Here is an 18,975-nt window from a genome sequence, read left to right on the forward strand (position 1 = left end):
CTGAGATAAAGAAAAATGCAAAATGGGAAAAAAAAGTTTGCGTGTTTGTGTGCGGACTACAAAGAAGAGACCGGACTCTGAGAAAAGATCTAATTTGGCCCCATTATGGCCAAGTCAGAAAGATCTAGTCTACCACCTTTCCATTATGTTGAACCAATTCTTCACCCATTTATTCTTCTGGAGAGAGGAGACCTGCCCCTATAGGGTCTTACCACCTGGGATCCAAGGGAATGGGACCAACATGTCATCCTAGACAGTAATGGCATTGGTTCTCAGCTGGTCCATGGAAACCTACAGGCAATGCTTCATGGGAAAAATGTATGCAAAAAGGGCATTACACATTGTATGACATACAAGACATGAAAAAGTTGCAATTTTTGTGTGCAAGTTGGGATTTTTGTACAAAAAATTGGGACCTTTTTAGGTTAAGTTCACCTCTGCATTGGAGTTGCACAGAGGATTTTTGTCTCCAACCCTCTAGATTATAATGGGGTTTGCCGGGCTTTCATACTGAAAGCTGTGGACACCCGGCAGACCCCATTATAGTCTAGGGGGTTGGCCAGTGACTGCACTATTTAAAGGGATCCTATCATTAAAACTCATTTTTTTCTCCCTAACACGTAGGAATAGCCGAAGCGGCCATTTCTTGTGGCCAGCGGGCATGCGCAGTCGGCTTTGCCCAAGGCCTAGAAGTCTGAAGCCTGCACCGGAAGAAGACGTGTGAAGAGGACGTTCCTGAGGAAGATTTGCATACGGACGAAAACCGGATTATATACCAAACGGCGGGCCGGAGAAGACATCTAAAGGTAGGAGAAGAATAGCCTTTCTTAAGGCTATTCCTACGTGTTAGGAAGAAAAAAATGAGTTTTAATGATAGGATCCCTTTAAGAGGTCCAGCTCTCCGTATATCGGGGGACCTGAACAATGGAGAGCCCGGCACGGATGCCACTTTATGCCACTTTCTTGAAAGGGGGTGTGCAGGGGATTATGGCATTCACCAGGCCCGCCAGATTTATGCTCATTTATGCAGATTGAACCCTGAAATCTTCATTTGCAGGCACATAGCAGAGGGTGTCTCGTATGTATGCCTTATTATAAATGAAGTGCATCCTCCACCCTTATAGAGGCCCTTTTACTTTCAGAGTCAGCACTGATGTAGCCTCTAAGATGGAGGCATCCGGAGAAAGCGTTTTAATGTCTCTAGACGTTTTAGAGCATTGTTCCCCATACCAGAGTCCCAGCTGGGATCTTGGGGTGTTCCGCCTCGTGTGGATATGGCTGTATCCAAGTTATCCAAACGCACTGTGTTCCCTGCCAAAGACAAATCTAACCTCCAGGACGCTATGGACCGCCGCACAGAGATTTCTCTCAGGCGTATTTACTCCGCCTCATCTGCCCAAGCCTCTGTGGGCATTGTCTCCTCTGAAGTGTTGAACAAGCTTCGGGCGGATCTTTCCTCTCTTGAGAGGGATATCGATTCTGGGGTCCCTAGGGACAACCTATTGTAGGATTTCTTATCAGAAGCATCTTCCTATCAATTGAAACTAGCTTCCAGATCCATGGCCCTGTCTACAGTGGCCAGGCGTCCTCTTTGGCTCAAGCCTTGGCGGGTGGATAACACCTCCAAGTTTAACCTTTGCGCCCTTCCATTTGAGCCAGGTAGGTTGTTTGGCTCAGAATTAGACCGTATTATGGGGGGGGGGGGTTCCAAGGGGAAGAGTATTCCCCAGTCCTCTAGAGGGAGACAGTGTTCTTCCTTTTGTGGCCGAGGGTTTTCTAGAGCACCTAGAGGCCAATCCCAACGGAGATCTAGGGGCCAGTCCAGAGGTGGTGGTCGCGGATCCTCCCGCGACGCTGAAAAGAAAAGACCCTTCTGACTCCTTCGCCCCTCCCCTCCGCAAATTTGTGGCGGTAGGAGGTCGGCTTTCTATCCATTTTCCCGCCTGGCTCCGTCTAATTCAAGACCCTTGGTTTCATCAACTGGTGCAGTATGGCTACAAAATCAGCTTTTTGTCTCCTCCTCCAGCAAGATACGCGGAGACCCGCCCTCTTCAGGGCATCAAGCAAATTCATCTGGAAAGATCAATACAGCAATACTTGGACAAAGCCACATTGGAACCTATTCCCCTGTCAGAACAGGGTCAAAGGGTATACTCTCCGGTGTTTCTCGTACCGAAGTCCATTGGAGGATGGCGCATGATCATTGATCTCCGGTATTTGAATCGATTCATCCACAAGGTACGGTTCCGCATGGACACCATCAGGTCAGTTCTTCCCTTCCTTCAACCAGGAGAGTTTTTTGTCACTCTAGATCTAAGGGACGCGTATCTGCATGTGCCTATATTCCCTCCTCACAGGAGGTTCCTGAGAATCGCTGTCTATCTAAATGGAAGTCTCTCTCACTTTATGGCTCTCCCATTTGGTATTTCCTCAGCCCCAAACCTTCACAAAGGTAGTGGCCCTGGTCGTAGCCACCCTGCACCTCCAAGGGATCTTTGTAGTCCCATACCTAGACGACTGACTCTTGAAAGCTCAGTCAAAGGAGATTCTTGCCACGCATCTGAGAACTACAGTGGCTTTTCTGAAAGAGCTGGGCTGGCTAGTGAACTGGCAGAAGTCAGTAGTGTTTCCCTCTACCCGGATTTAATTTCTGGGCTTCATATTGGATTCTCTCAGCATGAAGATCTCCCTGCCCTCTCCTCAGAAGGAGAAGATTGGTCAAGCGGTTCACCACCTATCCTTAGCCTGGAAGGTCACAATCAGGACTGCCATGAAGGTCCTAGGTCTGATGTCCGTGACTGTAGAGGCAGTTCCCTGGGCTTTATGGCATATGTGCGAACTACAGAGCGAGATTCTGAGAGAATGGAACCACAGCCCCCTGGGATTTAGGAAGTCTATCCAGCTGACCATCAGTACCCGTCGATCACTAGATTGGTGGTCTCAACTAAAGGACGGGAGGTCCACGGTCCAGACATCCTGGACCCTGTTGACCACAGATACCTCCCTCACAGGCTGGGGAGCTCATCTGGGGGAGACCTCGGCAAGAGGGACTTGGAACCATCTGGAGAAAGCTCACTCCTCCAATTGGCGAGAGTTAACCGCAGTACTTCGAGCACTCCGATTCTTTGCCCATCAGATACAGGGAAAGGCTGTAAGAGTAAGAACAGACAACCTGACTGTGGTACGATACATCAACAAGCAGGGAGGAACTCAGTCTCGCTCTCTCCTTCAAGTTTCAGACCAGATATTTTCCTCGGCGGAGAAAAATTTATCCCAGTTATCGGCAGTGCATATAAGCGGACCAGCTAAGCCGGGGCTGAGTGGCGTCGGGCGAATGGTCCCTGAATCAAGAAGTCTTTCTTCATCTTACCAAGATGAGAGGTCTCCCTGAGGTGGATCTGATGGCCACCCAGTACAACGCCAAGGTGGAGAGATTTTGTTCCCTTTACCAGGAGGACAATCCCTTGGCGGTGGATGCCCTGTCGATACCCTGTAGGTTCAGACTGGCCTATGTCTTCCCTCCCGTTCCAATGATCCCAAGGGTATTGGCGAAATTCAGGCAGGACCAGACTTCGGCAATCGTGATCATGCCATTCTGGCCAAAGAGGGCATGGTTTACCCACCTCATGCTGAGTCGAGGGACCTACTGGAGACTTCCTCAAGTTCAAAACCTGGTAACCCTAACAATCAGCTCTGCCAGGATCTGAACAGGTTCAACCTCACTGCCTGGAGGCTGACCGCACAATATGTAGAGACAGAGGATTATCGCAGGCTGTCCAGAGGACACTAGCCTGCTCGAGAGCTGAATCTACAAGCCGGAGTTATCAAAGGATCATCCGAATTTTCCAAAACTGGTGCCTGGAGAAGCAGTGGGAAGATACTGCAGTCGAATCAGTCCTGGAGTTTCTACAGAATGGACTTGACAAGAATTTAGCTTCAGCAACCTTAAAGGTTCATGTTGCTGCACTCTCAGCTCTCTTAGGGACTCGCCTGTCTCTCAATCCTCTAGTCAGACTGATCCTTAAAGGGGCCTCTAGGTTCCTCCGCCAAGTTTTACCCCCGGTCCCTCAATAGAACTTAGCTTCCGTGATTCAGGGGTTATGTTCTCCCCACTTTGAGCCTTTAGAGGAGGGCGATCTCAGATACCTTTCTTATAAGGTAACCTTCTTGCTTGCTGTCACCTCAGCCAAACGTATTGGTGAACTTCAGGCTTTGGCTGCATCTGAGCCTTACATCTCCTTTTTTCCGGACAGGGTGCAGCTTAGATTTGTCCAGGGATTTTTACCTAAAGTACCATCTTTTCAGAATATCAATCAGGTCATTACATTACCTACCTTTTTTCCCTCTCCCACCTCTGAGTGAGAGGAGAAGTTATACACTCTGGATTTGGTGAGAGCCTTGCGAATTTATTTGCAACGGACATCATCTTTCCGAAGATCAGAAAATCTGCTGGTTAGTACCTGTGGTCACAACAGAGGGATTAAGGCCTCTAAACCCACTCTATCCAGATGGGTGAGGGAGGCAATTTCTTGTTCACTCTGTGCTCAGGATCTTCCGGTTCCGGAGTTTTTATGGGCCCATTCTACTAGGGCAGTGTCATCATCCTGGGCTGAAAGACGCTCTCTCTCTCTCTCTAGACCAGATTTGTTCCGCTGCTACCTGGTCTACGCACTTGACTTTCGCAAGGCATTATAGACTGGACTGGCGCACCTCTGAAGCGGCTGCTTTTGGCCATTCGGTCTTGTCATCTACTTGCCAAGATCTCTCTCCTTAGGGGAAATATACTTGCTAGTTCCCCATCTTGTTCTGCTGTTGGGGGAATGGAAGATTATATAGATAATCTGTTTTCCCTTAGCCCAAACAGCAGCACAAGACTCCCTCCCTTGTGATTTTTTGTTAAGTTGCTTTTTGTTAGTACTGTATATATTTATGTCTCTGTATATAATACTTTATGACTAACACAGGGTGGGGGAGGTCTCTCCGGCCTCTTATAGGGGTCTTGTTAGTTAATTAAAAGTTCCACCTGTCCTGACAGTACACAGGGGCAGGAATACCCCATCTTGTGCTGCTGTTTGGGCTAAGGGAAAACAGATTCTATATAATCTTCCATTGTGAGGCCCAATGGGGACTGGGACTGATTTTAGGGATGACAGTCTCTGTACAGCGCTGCAAAATATGTTGATGCCATAGAAAAGACAGGAAATAAAATAAGAAAAAATTCGAACTTTTCATTTAAAAGTTGATTAGAATTTCACAAATTCTCCAAATTTTCCCTCCACAGAGCCCACGTTATCCTCACAACACTCATAGAGAGGTGAACCGCTTATCTCTCACCATCTGTGCAAGAATAAACACCAGAAGGTGCCACGTACCGGTTGGCATAAATAATCGTTGCACATACCAGGAGACGACACTGTCGATTAACTCTTAATGTGAAGATTCTTTTTTTCTGCAGTATTTAGGTTCAAGGGGTTACTATTTGCCTCTTAGGGGATATGGAAGAAACAGAGGGGGCTTCACCACTCATGACTCCGCTCTATGAGCCAAAATGGTGAACCTTTGCGTCAGCGAACACTCTAATGGACTCACGTCATCCATGTGAATGGACAATATGTAATACTATATTTGCCCTGCAGAGGGCACTAGTGGCTAAGTCAGCTGTTTGGTTGATTGTACCCCAGAACTGGTGGCTTCCAATTTTTAGATTTCGGCTTTGATTGGGTTTTATACATTTTAGGGCAATTTATCAACCATAAAGGGGTGATTTGTCACATTTTTGGGGCAAGGTTCCGCTACTTGAAAACATGTTATAGTATCCCTAATATACGGTCCTGGATTGGTATATCTGTATTCAATGAGTGTATTTCCCTCTTTACAAAGCTAATATAATATCTAATAATGGTTCCTCCTCTCTATATCGGGATTGCAGCCGTCGAGTGATTCCACCGGGGGAATCTGAATAGGATTTTTGCAGGGAGAGAGATCACGTTCTTCCTCCCAAATATTGTTATATTCATTATCATTGACAATAGCGTCATCAGCCCCATTACTGTCATCGCTCTCATACAGAACGCAGCTGCCTCACATTTTCCATTATTCTAATAAACTCTGCTCCGGATAATTGTAGACTAAGAACACTTCGCAGGTGAATGTCAGACGCGGACATTCTCATATCTAAGCCAGACGGTGCATTGTCCCGAATACGGAGTACAGTCACACCCGGCTTTCAAGGGTCCCCTGCTACATCATATAGGCCAGCAGTGTTAGGCTGAAGCCCCACATTGCAGAATCGCAATTTTTTTTATGTTGCAGATTTTGCTGTGGTTTTTTGAGCCAAAGCCTGGAATGGCTACAAAAGGAATGGGAAATATATAGGAAACGCTTATACTTCTACCCCCTGCATAGATTTTAATTTTGGCACTGCACCCTCTTAATAATGCTGGAGCATCGTAGGCATTGGGGAACTGGATTTGGAATTTTGTCCAAAATGGGATATTTTCTCTACCCCCACCACTCCTGAGCTATCAAGGTTGTTAGTATCAGCACCCAATATGCTACTAAGACTCTCTACTGTCAGGCGGCACTGGACTGGAATAGACCGACAGGGACCACCCAAATGACAGTAGAGAGCCTAATTATCAACAGTCCCCAGCCAGAAGATGTAGCAGAGTTGACTGTGTCACTTGGCCCAGCTCATACTGATGTGTTATTTGTAGGCTTCCTTAGCTCTAGAGGTAAATCTACAACTAGAGATGAGCAAACACTGTTCGGATCAGCCGTTCCGAACAGCACGCTCCCATAGAAATGAATGGACGTAGCCGGCACGCGGGGGGTTAAGCGACCGGCCGCCGGCAAAGTGTACATGCCAGCTGCTTCCATTCATTTCTATGGGTGCGTGCTGATCGGAACGGCTGATCCGAACAGTGTTCGCTCATCTCTATCTACAACATTATCTCAATCCACCATATTTCTCAGTGCTCCAACGACCATCGCCAATCGTTTATATCATATAAAAATATTTTTATTCTCCAATACAATTGAATTTTTTTTTACAACAGCATCATAACAACATCCCAAACATGACAGCTACTGTACAGCACAGAATAATTTAAGTGACAACCCCGCCCCCACCGCTGCGAGTAGTCGTTGCCACAAATGTCGTAGTTTTTAATTGAAATGCAAAAGACAATAAAAAAACGGAACAGTGACAAGACGACAAAGTGCATTCATCTCCTTCAAGCATCGCATGTACAATAGAGACATTCCACTATATACAATTACATAGAGAGATGTATAAAAATAGCTCCTGTCTGTGTGTTTAGGAACCTACATTGTCAAAACGATCCCTTAGATCTTATTCAGAGCTGACGGTAGTAGTGCAGCCCAGAGCTGCACCACCGCACCAGCAATATAAATATGCTTAGATTGACATTTTTACTGCAGATATTTTTCCCCATTGAAGTCAATCAGGAGGAGCAAGGAGGGGGCCGCTCGAAAGACTTGGTATATAGGATGACAAATGGCAGCAGGTCGTCGTAGGCCACATCCCATTCACTACAGTTATAACATCTGGGCGCTGCAGTAAAAACGGAACAGGCAAAATACAACTTGCCCTTAGGCCAAATTCAGACAGTCATACTAAGATTTTTTTTGGGAATTTTTTTTTTTTTTACTGTAGACACCAGGACAGATTACTGAGAGGTCATCCCATCTGGGACATATAGGTCATATCCACAGGATGGACCATAAATGTCCAAGAGATGGAGATCCCACCTGTGGAACTTGCACCTATCCCGAAGTCACTATCCCATAGTAGTGCCATCCCATAGTAGTGTAAGGAGAGAGCCATACATGTGCGACCAACTCTCCACTTACCGCAGATGTGAGATAGTGGTCAGAGATGGGAACACCTCCATTTGGGACCTTTATTTCATACTTGCCAACTCTCCCGAAAAAGAGTTAACCTCCCGTATTCCCAAAAGATCGGGAAGATCTCGCAGACTGCTGAGATGTGACTTGACCACTATATGTACTGGTCACATCCAAAAAGGGGGTCTTAGCCAGCACATTTAGTGGCCACAACACAAGACCTTTTTGGTGATGTTTAAAGATGGTGTGGACATTCAGATGGGGGGGGTATGACTTTGCCAAAAAATGTTTGCGGCCTGGTCCATTCACCGTTCTCCCAGACATCATGAGCCAAATGTTTGTCTATTAGCCATGATGGAGGACCAGGCATGTCCGTAAGTCACACAGAATGCCATTGATTCCTATAGGCACTGTGTAATGCTTCATATTACCTGTGGTGGCGCTGAAGGGCAATTGAAAACTCCCTGATGAGTTCCCTCTCAGATTACAGCTGATGGATAGGGGCTCTCAACAACCAGACATCCTATGTTCAGTTTATTGTATGGGAACCCTTCTAGCCCAAAATTGACATCCCAGTTAACCATTTCAACCAAAAATTTAGGTATAGTTTGCTCGATCACATTAGTTTCCATGGCATGTATCTATGAATGGTGGAGGAAGCCTTTGTTGATCATAGGTTACCACATCTCCAAGACTTATAGATCATGTAATCGTGAATGACCCCAAGGTCGCCAACTAATAATTCTTATGAAAATCTTCAGAAAACGTCTGTATTATTATAATACTGCCCCCTATAGACTTGTGTGGGTATCATTTTCCTATATGACAAGAATTAGTATTCTTTATAACAAGGAACTTTAGTTGGAGTGTACCAAGTGTTTTGTGGACCATATCATCATACAAGGGTGAAACTAATGGACCAATGTAAGACCTTCCTATGTGACCATTTGCCAAAAAATGTAGCCCCCTTTCAAGAGTGTAAGCGTCTACTCAGTAATGTTCATCCATGTCAAGCCTCCAAGAAACAGTTGGCAAAATAAATAGCAAAAGCAAGCATCCATAGATGAAGATAGTTGACCATAGAAAGGGTTGTCAAGCAGAGGACCTCAACCGGGTCAGAAAAACATGGGAAAAGGTGATACTCCCATTCTTGTAGCATCATCTCTTCGAAAGCCTTTTCATGAAGCTCTTGGGCCCCAATGCAAATCTGTTACAGGCCCATGAACTATCTACCATTTATAATACTAATGTCTTCCTATGTGGCCCACTCAGCCACCTGGACCCAGGTACAACTTCCGACCTCTGGATAGTCACTGGTGCCTTATTTACACAAAAGTAGCCTTATATTTTGTGTCCGAATCTTTGCTTCTCTCGTTCTTAGCAGTGACCATTGATGGGAGGTCAGATGTCCTGCACACCCCTGTCCTCGTTCGTCCTTTACAAGACTTCAGTTCTGAAATGTATCCCTCAAAGCTAAGGTTGCCCATGTCTTCTCCAGAGTCATGCTTTCTTGGTGTCTGCCTGACTCCATCCACATCAACGACTCTACCGGCTTGTGGACGATGTGCCGAGCTGTTGCGTCTTCCGGGGGTTTTGTCCCTCAAATCTGGAGATTGCTCCCAAAAACTCTCAGAGCTACGAGATAGTTTTTTCTTTCTGTCCTTGTTTCCTGAAATGGAGAAGAAATAAAACGGTAAGGAATAGGTTCAGTGCAAAATCGTCCTTTATTATGAAGTTTTCTCCAAGAAATAAGTTTGCTATATGGTTCACCGAAAATATGAAGCTCTCTTTCTGCCAATGATAATACCTTACGCAAAGCCACATCTATTCACAAGCGCTTTTTTGTCTTAGAAGAAACCTTCAGAAGAACATTTAGAAGTTGCATCAGACAGATATGAAGTCCATGAAAAAAACAATACTAAAAATGTCAAAAATTTAAGATCAGCATTGACTTTTGCTTCTATAGTCAGCAATGGGATATATTGTCAATTTCTTAGCTATTGGACCTTCAGAATCATCTGGTGGGTCCAAGGAACCCTAATCTAACATTGTAGAACATGGTAGTCTTATGGAAACACACCATGCTGACATATCCAGGACAGATCGGTGTGAACAACCCAAGCAGTAAGACAAAAAAAGAATTATGATGAAAAAATGATAGATCAACTACGTAAATTCCATACATTTGTATTCATATTGATCCTATCATCTATTGTAAATGGACACCAACATACCAAACTGGCCACCAGGGTCACCCTGCCCCAGGAGATGACCAGGCATCCTCCAATGGCCAAGCCTATACACTATAATGGGCTCCAAACATCAAGCAGATGACAGCCATATTTGAAACATTTACTGTCCGCTACCTACTAGTTCCTCTGTTGGTCCAAGATACTGAAGTCAAAAACTACCGGCCCATATTCTTAGGAATCCTTAGGAATAGGGAACAAGTGACTGAAATAAAGAAAGTCCCTGAGTCTTTCACGACATGTTCCATCAATTCCTAAACCAAGCCAAAAACATCATTAACATAACAAAATCTAACGTGAACCCGGACAGAAAATCTATGTATTTGCTTACCAAATTCACAATTTATAAGCATCCTGGCTTCCATCCATAATGGGCATTGTGCATGGCTGCCAATGACATGGCTGTTATATATGTGCATAGAACCATTTAGAAAACTGGCACAACATCGCATTTATGGCACGACTTGACATTACATTTACAATCATTTTAGCCTCAGATAAGAGAGAGCTGGGATAAGCTCCAGGAGGCCTGCGTAATAACAGAGGGCTCTGACAGCCGTAAGTAGTTCACAATTGTGGAGAGAAGCTTTATAATACCACTGTTTAAAGGGGCACCAAACAGATCCTTATAGCTGTCCACAGTTATTCACTTTGATATAGGGGGCAGTATTTTAGTGTCTGAGTAGCAAAGATGTTCTACTTGGTATCCTGTCTCCTCTCATGGTAGTCCATCAAAACCACATCAGGGTAAATCTACCATCCAATTGTGGCCTCTGTACAAATTTCCACTGGACCGACAGCACGGTTGACTATAGTAAACTCGGACTGGTCCACCATGGAACCAGTGAAACTTCTGGTGGGCCCATTCCTTTAGGGGGCCCTACCATACCCCAATTGCTTTTTTATTAGGCAGTGGAGGTCCGTTAACGGCTCCTATTAAAGGGGTTGTCCCATGAAAAGCATCCTATCTATACTGCTAGTTTATGTGGATTTAAGACTTTTCCTAAATACATTGCTTTGTCAAAACTGCTTTGTTTGGCCGCTTCATTGTTTATACTCTGTTTCTATGGCCAGGGGCTTATCTGCTCAGTTCCCAAGTGTAACTGCCTGCTCTCAGGGGGGAGGGAGGGGCTGAGTGCTGGGAGCAGCTCTGAGCTGTGTATGTCTGACAAGTAACAGAGCTCCTCAGATAGGGGAGGGGGAAGGTGAGAGCTCTGGGATTTCTGAGCTCTTATCTCCTGCTCTTTCACTTATCACCCGGTTTAATTGAATTTGGCTGATAAGAGCTGAGATAGGGAGTCCGTTACCTCTGTATGTAATGCAAGCTGACTCAAATCCAGCTCTGCTACATCAGCCTCTACAACAGCTTCATACTGTAGTAATGCATTTACAACCAATCCCTCATCCAACTAACTGCAAACATAGCAGATAGCAGAGCAAGTGAAACCCCGCCCACCAATGTGCCAAGAAAACTAGGAAGTGAAGAGAGCACACAGCAAGCAGGTTGGTGAACAAGCATTATGGAAATACCCCTTTAACTTAATTATCCCTCCTCTTCCCTCTTCAGCCTCCAGGTAACCCCTGTGTGCCTCACATTATGTCATCACAACCTGATGTGCGGCGCACAGGGCTCATTGAAAGCTGAAAAGGGAAGGGTACGCCACAAGCAAAAGTGGGGAGTGGTAAGTGAATGCAGCCAGGTTCTTCCCAGTTCTGCCGATCCGGTTGTAATAAGAGAATTAATGCAGCCAACCCGGTTCTGCTACTGGTAGAGCAGGACGGGCTTCCTACGATAACATTCCCCAACTTGTAGGCCAAAGGCCCTACAAGCTAAGCACCAATACTTATCAGTCTGCTCTGTGGTGCTCCCCGCTGGTTGGTGCTTCGGACGCATGAGACATCACAAAAGTCTGCCCGGAGCAGGGTAACAGAGCGGGCCACTCTATAGCCTATACAGTGGACCCTCCACTATTCCCACCCCCCTTCGCCATACAGTGCAGTGGCCACTCCACGGATCCTCCATACTGTGATGGAACCATTATATTGTGTGGGGGCAGTGATGGGGCTAATATCCTGTAAGGAGGACATTTAAGTGTGGGGCAATAGGGAGTATGTTAAAGGGTTGTCTTGGCTTAATTTTTTTATGGTCTATCACATAGTTTACGAAGAAATGCAAAGCATGCCATTTGCAATAAAAAAAAATCCCATAAAATAGTTCATTTGCTTTTAGTGTTAATAGGTAAAAGAATGTCAGGCTGAGTGGTTGGTCCCCAAATAATTTCAACTCACCAAATTTATCCCTATTTACAAAAACTTTGGACACCCCTGCTCTACAGGTTTTGGACTACACTATTTCCAACCAACCATCAGCACCTTTTGTGAAACAAACAAACATGACAGAAGTCAACCAAAGCCAGATGTGTCCAAAAGGTGACGTGTTGGTTTTTTTTTCCGGGTGTGGTTGTAGCTGAAAAGATGTGAAAGGTCTGCACCGCATCAGTGGAAACCCAGACCAGGCCACAGACCATGGCAGAGATCTGTCAGGGAATTGTTTCAACTTATGGTGTCCTCGACCAACATGACCAGCCATTAGAAATCACTAAGATTTGACCAATTTAGGGCTTCATTGATAGCCCATTGTCTACTATTGGTTAATCACCCAACGCCTGTTGTTTTACGGAGTTGAATATACTGCACCAGAGGTCCACGTGTTACAATATGGACTGTTAAACATGGAGTAGTATGGCCATCTGAGTAACAATATGGGCTCTCAAAACTACTGTAGCACCAGTTTATTGGGAACTTGGTGATATGTTAGGGACCTGCATGATATCCTGTTCTCTGAAGCTAGCTATATACAAGAATTCTGCCACCTGTACATCTGGTGTCCGCTGCTTCTCCCTGTAATTGTCTATTTATTGGTCACATCCTTCATGAAAATGACCAATATTCAAAATCTATGAGGAGTCCAGGTGATATGGCTCTTTGTGTTGAGTACCGACCAACACCCTAGCTTTTGTATGGTCAACTTTAGTCTAGGGTCGCTCGCCCTGCAGGCGCTGTGTTGCAGTTGTGGCAGTCGCTGTGCAGCGCCGCGCCCAGTAGAGTAGGGACCCACTATAAAGAGGTCGCCGTGAAGTGGCTAGTGGGCTTATGCACATTGATCAATATGTATACTAAGAACCTCATGTTCGGTATTGTAAAATTTGCTGAGAAGCCCTAGATCAATGTATAAGGTTGGGATGTGCGGGCCATGTTTTTCTCCTTTTGTACTCAACTTTAGTCTAGGATAATGGAAGTTGCCTGAACCCCCCCCCCTTCCCCCATTGTGAAAGGACCAGCCGATCATCTAATATGCATGGGGGTGCCTAGAATTTCCCTCTAACCTTTACATGCATGATTAGCCGAGCTCAGAGTGCTTGGGTGCAAGGGGTTATCGAAAAGGAATAGCTCATTTGGCTGACATATCCAATTTGTATGGCCAGCCTATGTGGTTGATGATGGAGACTTTTTGTATTAGCAGTCCATATACATTAGTCTTCAGATGGCTGCCATGCTAGTGTCCCATTGATGAGATCAGAAAACTGACAAAAATCTAATATATAGATATGTCTGGCTTTCTAGCCACGAGATCATCCCATTTAGGTATTGATTTAAAGGGATTTTCCAAGATTTACATTATGATGACCTATCTTTAGAATAAATCATTAATATTTGATCAGTGGGGGCCCAACAACCAGAACCCCCTACAGATCAGCAGATTGAAGCTGCAGTGGCACTCAAGTGAAGTCCACTTTCACTGCACAGGTTAGTGCTATCATGCGCCTTTTGCAGCTCAGTCCCATTGAAGTGAATAGGGATGAGCTGCAATACCACGCACAACCCTTACAGTACGTACAGTGCTGTAAGAGGCTGCAATACGGTCCCGAATGGTCCAGTTTCTCCAAACAGCTGATATGTGGTGGTTCCAGTTATCAGATGGCCCCCGATCACATACGAATGACCTATCCTAAGGTTAGATTTTCTAAATGCAAATCCTGAAAAAAAAACCTTTAAGGGTAAGATCACACGGGGTTTTTTGGTCAGGATTTTGAGGCAAAAAGATGGCATTGAAATCAATCGGCTCCCGGACAAAAGAAGCAGCATGCTTATTCTTCTGGCCGATTCGCCTCGCGATTCGGTCTGAAGACACTCCCTCCTCCGGACTACGCCCATTCATTGGACCTAATCCAGAGCGGAGTGCGCGACTGGATGCCGATGCAGTGCACCGGCATTCAGTTGCGGCTACCCGTTTTTTATACCCGTTTATTGTACATTTTTTTAAGCTGTTGACAAAGGATCGCTTTAGGGCTTTGTTCCCACTTTTGTCATGATTACGGTTGACTTACAATTAGGGTTGAGCGATCGGATTCCGATCGGCGATCGAGAAAATTTCACAATCGCCATCAGAATTCCGAACACGATCTTTTTATGTGGGATCGAGATCGGTGATCTTTTCCCACAATGCTTTGCTTAGCCTTCACACGGAGTATACGCTGTATACTCAGTGTGAAGGCTCCGCTGCAGTTCCATAGGAATGAATGGAAGCAGCCAGCACACAGCCTTAACCCCCTGTGCGCCGGCTGCCTCCATTCATTCAAATGGGAGGCTAAAATAAACATCTCTAGCAGCTACTTTACCTCTAGAAATGGCTGCTCCGATGCCCTCCTTCTTCTTGCCTCGCTGCCCCCGCCTCCCAGGTTAGTGTTTAAAGCGCTAGGTAGGCGGGGCTTGTGACTTAGGAGAGTGTGGGTGGGTACAGGGCGGGGAGATGTTACGTCTCCCCTCCCAGTACCCGCCCACACTCTCCTAACCTGGCAGGGAGGGGGCAGCGAAGGGAGAAGAGCAGCGTGCAGCGGCAGCGAGGCAAAGAAGAAGGAAGGGACCGGAGCAGCCATCTCTGGAGATAAGTGGACACCAGGGGGGACTAAAAAAAAATCCTCTGGCTACTTTAGTGATTCACTACACAGCGTGGATTCTAACAATTGTTAGATTCCATGCTGTATAGTGAATAGGATTGCTTTTAAAATCCGATCTCCGATTAATAAAAAAATCCCATAGACTTGCATTGGGATCGGAATTGGGATCGAGATCGGGTTCAAATGAAAAATGATCGAAAATCGGATTTTAAAATCGATCCTGAAAAGTCAAGATTGGCTCAACCGTACTTACAATGGGATTCTCCAGGGTATTCTTGACAAACCTGCTGGGACTGTCCAGAAGAGATCCATACTCTGAGCCACACGGACTAACCAAGACCTTGGAAGGGTTTTCTATGCAATAAGTCTCCCCTATAACTGCAACTTTTTGGATTTTTTTTCTTTTTTCATTGAAAAATAATCTGATCCTTTAACTCCTCAGTGCGTCGTGTCCTTGGCTCATTGACCGCACGTGTACATGTTAAGGTGATCTTCTGTTGGCTCTGGGTGAACGACCTCTCACTTAGCCAAAGTGGTTTTATCTCAAGGACAATCTTCCCCTAGCTGTTTTCTTAAGACATTGGAAAACAATCAAACTTTAGTGTTTACTTCCCTCCTGTCCTCATCTATCACTACCAAGACAAGATAAACTCCCAAAACACCCAAGCAGATATACAGTAGTTCATTTCAGCCGGCCTCGGAGCAGCGCTCATTTTATCACACAAATTGTCATCTCCATCCTGATCTCATATTTCATATGGGAAACTTCCCCAGAAATTGACTGTTTTCTAAGCGGAAAGCTCCTTGGAAGCAGGATTTGTTTTTTGTTTGGTCTCCTACCATCTACAGGTCTTATTTTTAGATCTGACATGTCTTCAAGCGGCTTCCGAGATACATTTATTTACTCTGTAAAATGTTGAATTATAGTCTTTGGGGGGCAAGTGAAGTCCGGACAAGATAAAAAAAAAAAAAAAAAAAAAAAGTCTGCTGAAATTTTCTTCAATAAAGCGCCACCTCTGTCTATAGGCTGTTTCTGGTATTGCAGCTCTAACCCTCTCTGACCCAATTAAAGGGATATTCCAATCTTGCAAAGTCGTGGCATATCACAAGGACAAGCCATCACTTTTTGATCATAAAGCCCGACCTCTGGAGATCCCACCAATCCTGAGAATAAAAGGGGCGTCACTTTGGTGTAAGACCACAACATCTTAAAAGGGAGTCTATCAGCAGAAACCAGCGTATCACCCCAGCCCTGCAGATAGGTTAGGTATGGTGTTTTGCCCTTGTGAATTGCTGCCTCCACTGCTATCAGTTTTTGTCCATATGCAAATGAGTTCTTTGGATCAACAAAGGTGTTGTCATTGCTCCAAAGAGATGGAACAATGGCAACCCCCTCATTGCTCCAAGGAAGTCATTTACATATTAACAAAACAAAGCTATATCTCGCTGTGCCTCTTATCTCTTTGGAGCCAAATCAATGCCCACATTTGAATATTGACAAAAACAACATGTGGGTAATGGAGGCAGCGATTCACAAGGGGAAGCACCATCTGATTCAGGTGACACCTAACCTATACAGTATATCTGCAGGGCTGGGGTGATATGCTGGTTCTGGTAACCCTAACCTATCTATCTGCCAGGCCTGGTCGATATGCTAACTTCTGATGACCAACTCCTCTTAAAGGACAGAAGTCCACCCGCTGGCAAGAAAATGCAAGCACTGCTGAGCAGGATAACAGTATAACAGAAAAATGGCCACTTAGAGTATTGTAAGTGGCCATTTTCTTGTGGCCGGCGGGCATGCGCAGTCAGCTTTGCCCTAGGCCCGAGGCCTAGAAGTTTGAAGCCAACCCTCAGAAGAAGATGCGGTGAAGAGGACGTTCCTGAAGAAGATGGAGGCAGCGCTGGAGAGTTCTCTCGCAGCATTGGGCCCGCCCCCAGTACTGCGAGAATTCATTAGCATACCAGCGGAAAACTGGATTTTAACCAAACGGCGGGGCGGAGAAGAGATCTAAAGGTAGGAGACGAATAGCCTTTCTTAAGGCTATTCCGACGTGTTAGGATGAAAAAGTTTTTAATGGTAGAATCCCTTTAACTCAGGGCAGTATTAGGTTGGGGTGAGACAGGATGGACACTACAGAATTTTCCATGAAAGTCATAGTGGCAAAAAACACCCCAAATCACGTGCTATTGTAGGAACTACTGCAGGTCTCCCACAGCAAAGCTTGATAATTGCAGGTGTAACCGGCAGCAATAACAGACATGCTGCGGGCTTAATACTAAGGCTGAGTTCACACAGAGTTTTTTGGCCAGGAATACGCCTCAAAATCAGCCTCCAACAATAGAAGTCTATTGGGGGGCTTTTTTTTTGGAGGCTGATTTTGAGGTGGATTCCTGACCAAAAAACTCTGTGTGAACTCGGCCTAATAGGTTTTAATTGTAGCATGTAGATGAGGTTTGTTTAATCCAATCAACTATACTTCGAGTGAAGATCACAGTGGCTTAGCCATTGTTGCGTCCGTGGCAGCTAAACTCCTGTGCTTACTGCTCGTGTCGTCAGACTTGGACCGGCTTCACATGGGCATATCTGGTCCATAAAATATAGGGAGAAAGTTGGTGATATTTACTGGACTCCAAGCATCATCATCATCTATGAAGCTAGTCCCTCCTGCCCGAAGGACTACTGTCCCATACATATGTTGAATATAGGATAGTAGTCCTGTGGGGAGGAAGACTCCCAACCTCAGAGAATACTATGATGCTTGGAGTCTGGGTCCCTTGTAATTGTCAAGTCAGATAAATATGGTCAACAGGTGTTTCTTTTTTTTCCATGATTTGCGCACGCAATGCACATTGAGAGTAAGTGAACCACTTGTGGGTGAAGGCGGTCTTCTTGCTAACATAGTAAAAGGTAATGTTCTCCGTTTGTCATGCAAATGGAGGAGCCAGGTGTGAAGTGACAACTACCTTTCTGAGCAAGCTTTGTGCTCACAACAGATGTCAACACTGGTTGGAAAAGGTCATTGCTCAGTAGGGGGCATCCATGAGTATTGAAGAAAGCTCCTCCCAGTGTACAGGGAATCTAAAGTTCTGGGCTTCAAAAGGGCAATGAAAATTTTAAAAACTGAGTAAAACCTAACTTAGGGAGCCTTCACACGGAGTTTACGCTCCGACACTCATTCAGACACGTAAACACGTGTCAAAGTGACCGCTGTAAAACACAATCCCATAGACTTCAATGGGTGCCGCTCTTACGCACGCTACATATTGAAATCAATGGGTTTAAAAGCCTCCCATTGATTTCAATGTGTACCGCGCGTAAGACCAGCACACATTTAAGTGTATGGGATTGCGTTTTACAGCGGTCACTTTGACATGCGTTTACGTGTCTGAATGAGCGGAGCGTAAACTCCGTGTGAAGACTCCCTTAGGCTGAGGCCCCATGTTGAGGAAAAATTTTTTTATTTTTTTTTATTTGGTTGCAATTTTTTTGAGCCAATTTTCCGTCCTTTTCAAATCATTCCTGACTTTGGCTACAAAAACTACAGCAAAAAACGCTGCGTTTCTGCAACATGAGTCCTTAGCCTTAATACCCATCCTCAGCATGTAATATAGAAGCGTTTATCGCACTCTGGGCATGAAAATCAATTGTTACCGGAGTTGCCCTTTATTTTACATAACCTTTTACCCTTTCATACATTTTTATCGCACCAGACGATTTCCATCACATTCCCATCATGCTTAGTGAGATTACATGGACTCGTGTTATGTCATTAGGTATATGATATGATTTTGGGAAAGAATTTGTTAGATCCAAATTTTCAAAAAATTTACGAATTAGCGAAAGAACAAACAAGAAAGAGAGAGAAATACAGAATGGAGACGGAGTTTATTATTAT

The 18,975-nt window shown here is 45.1% G+C and overlaps 1 protein-coding gene across 1 annotated transcript in view; it reads right to left on the bottom strand.

Moving 5' to 3' along the window:
* Window positions 1-7,033: 7,033 nt before the first annotated feature.
* Window positions 7,034-18,975, bottom strand: part of RGS12 (regulator of G protein signaling 12) — a 114,224-nt gene continuing 102,282 nt past the window's right edge. Inside the window, exon 18 of the mRNA XM_075261041.1 lies at window positions 7,034-9,538. Coding sequence (XP_075117142.1) covers window positions 9,195-9,538 — 344 coding nt within the window. The 3' untranslated portion in view covers window positions 7,034-9,194. The remainder of the gene's footprint in view (window positions 9,539-18,975) is intronic.

Source organism: Leptodactylus fuscus, chromosome 1 (genome assembly GCF_031893055.1).
Source record: "Leptodactylus fuscus isolate aLepFus1 chromosome 1, aLepFus1.hap2, whole genome shotgun sequence".
Classification (NCBI taxonomy): domain Eukaryota; kingdom Metazoa; phylum Chordata; class Amphibia; order Anura; family Leptodactylidae; genus Leptodactylus; species Leptodactylus fuscus.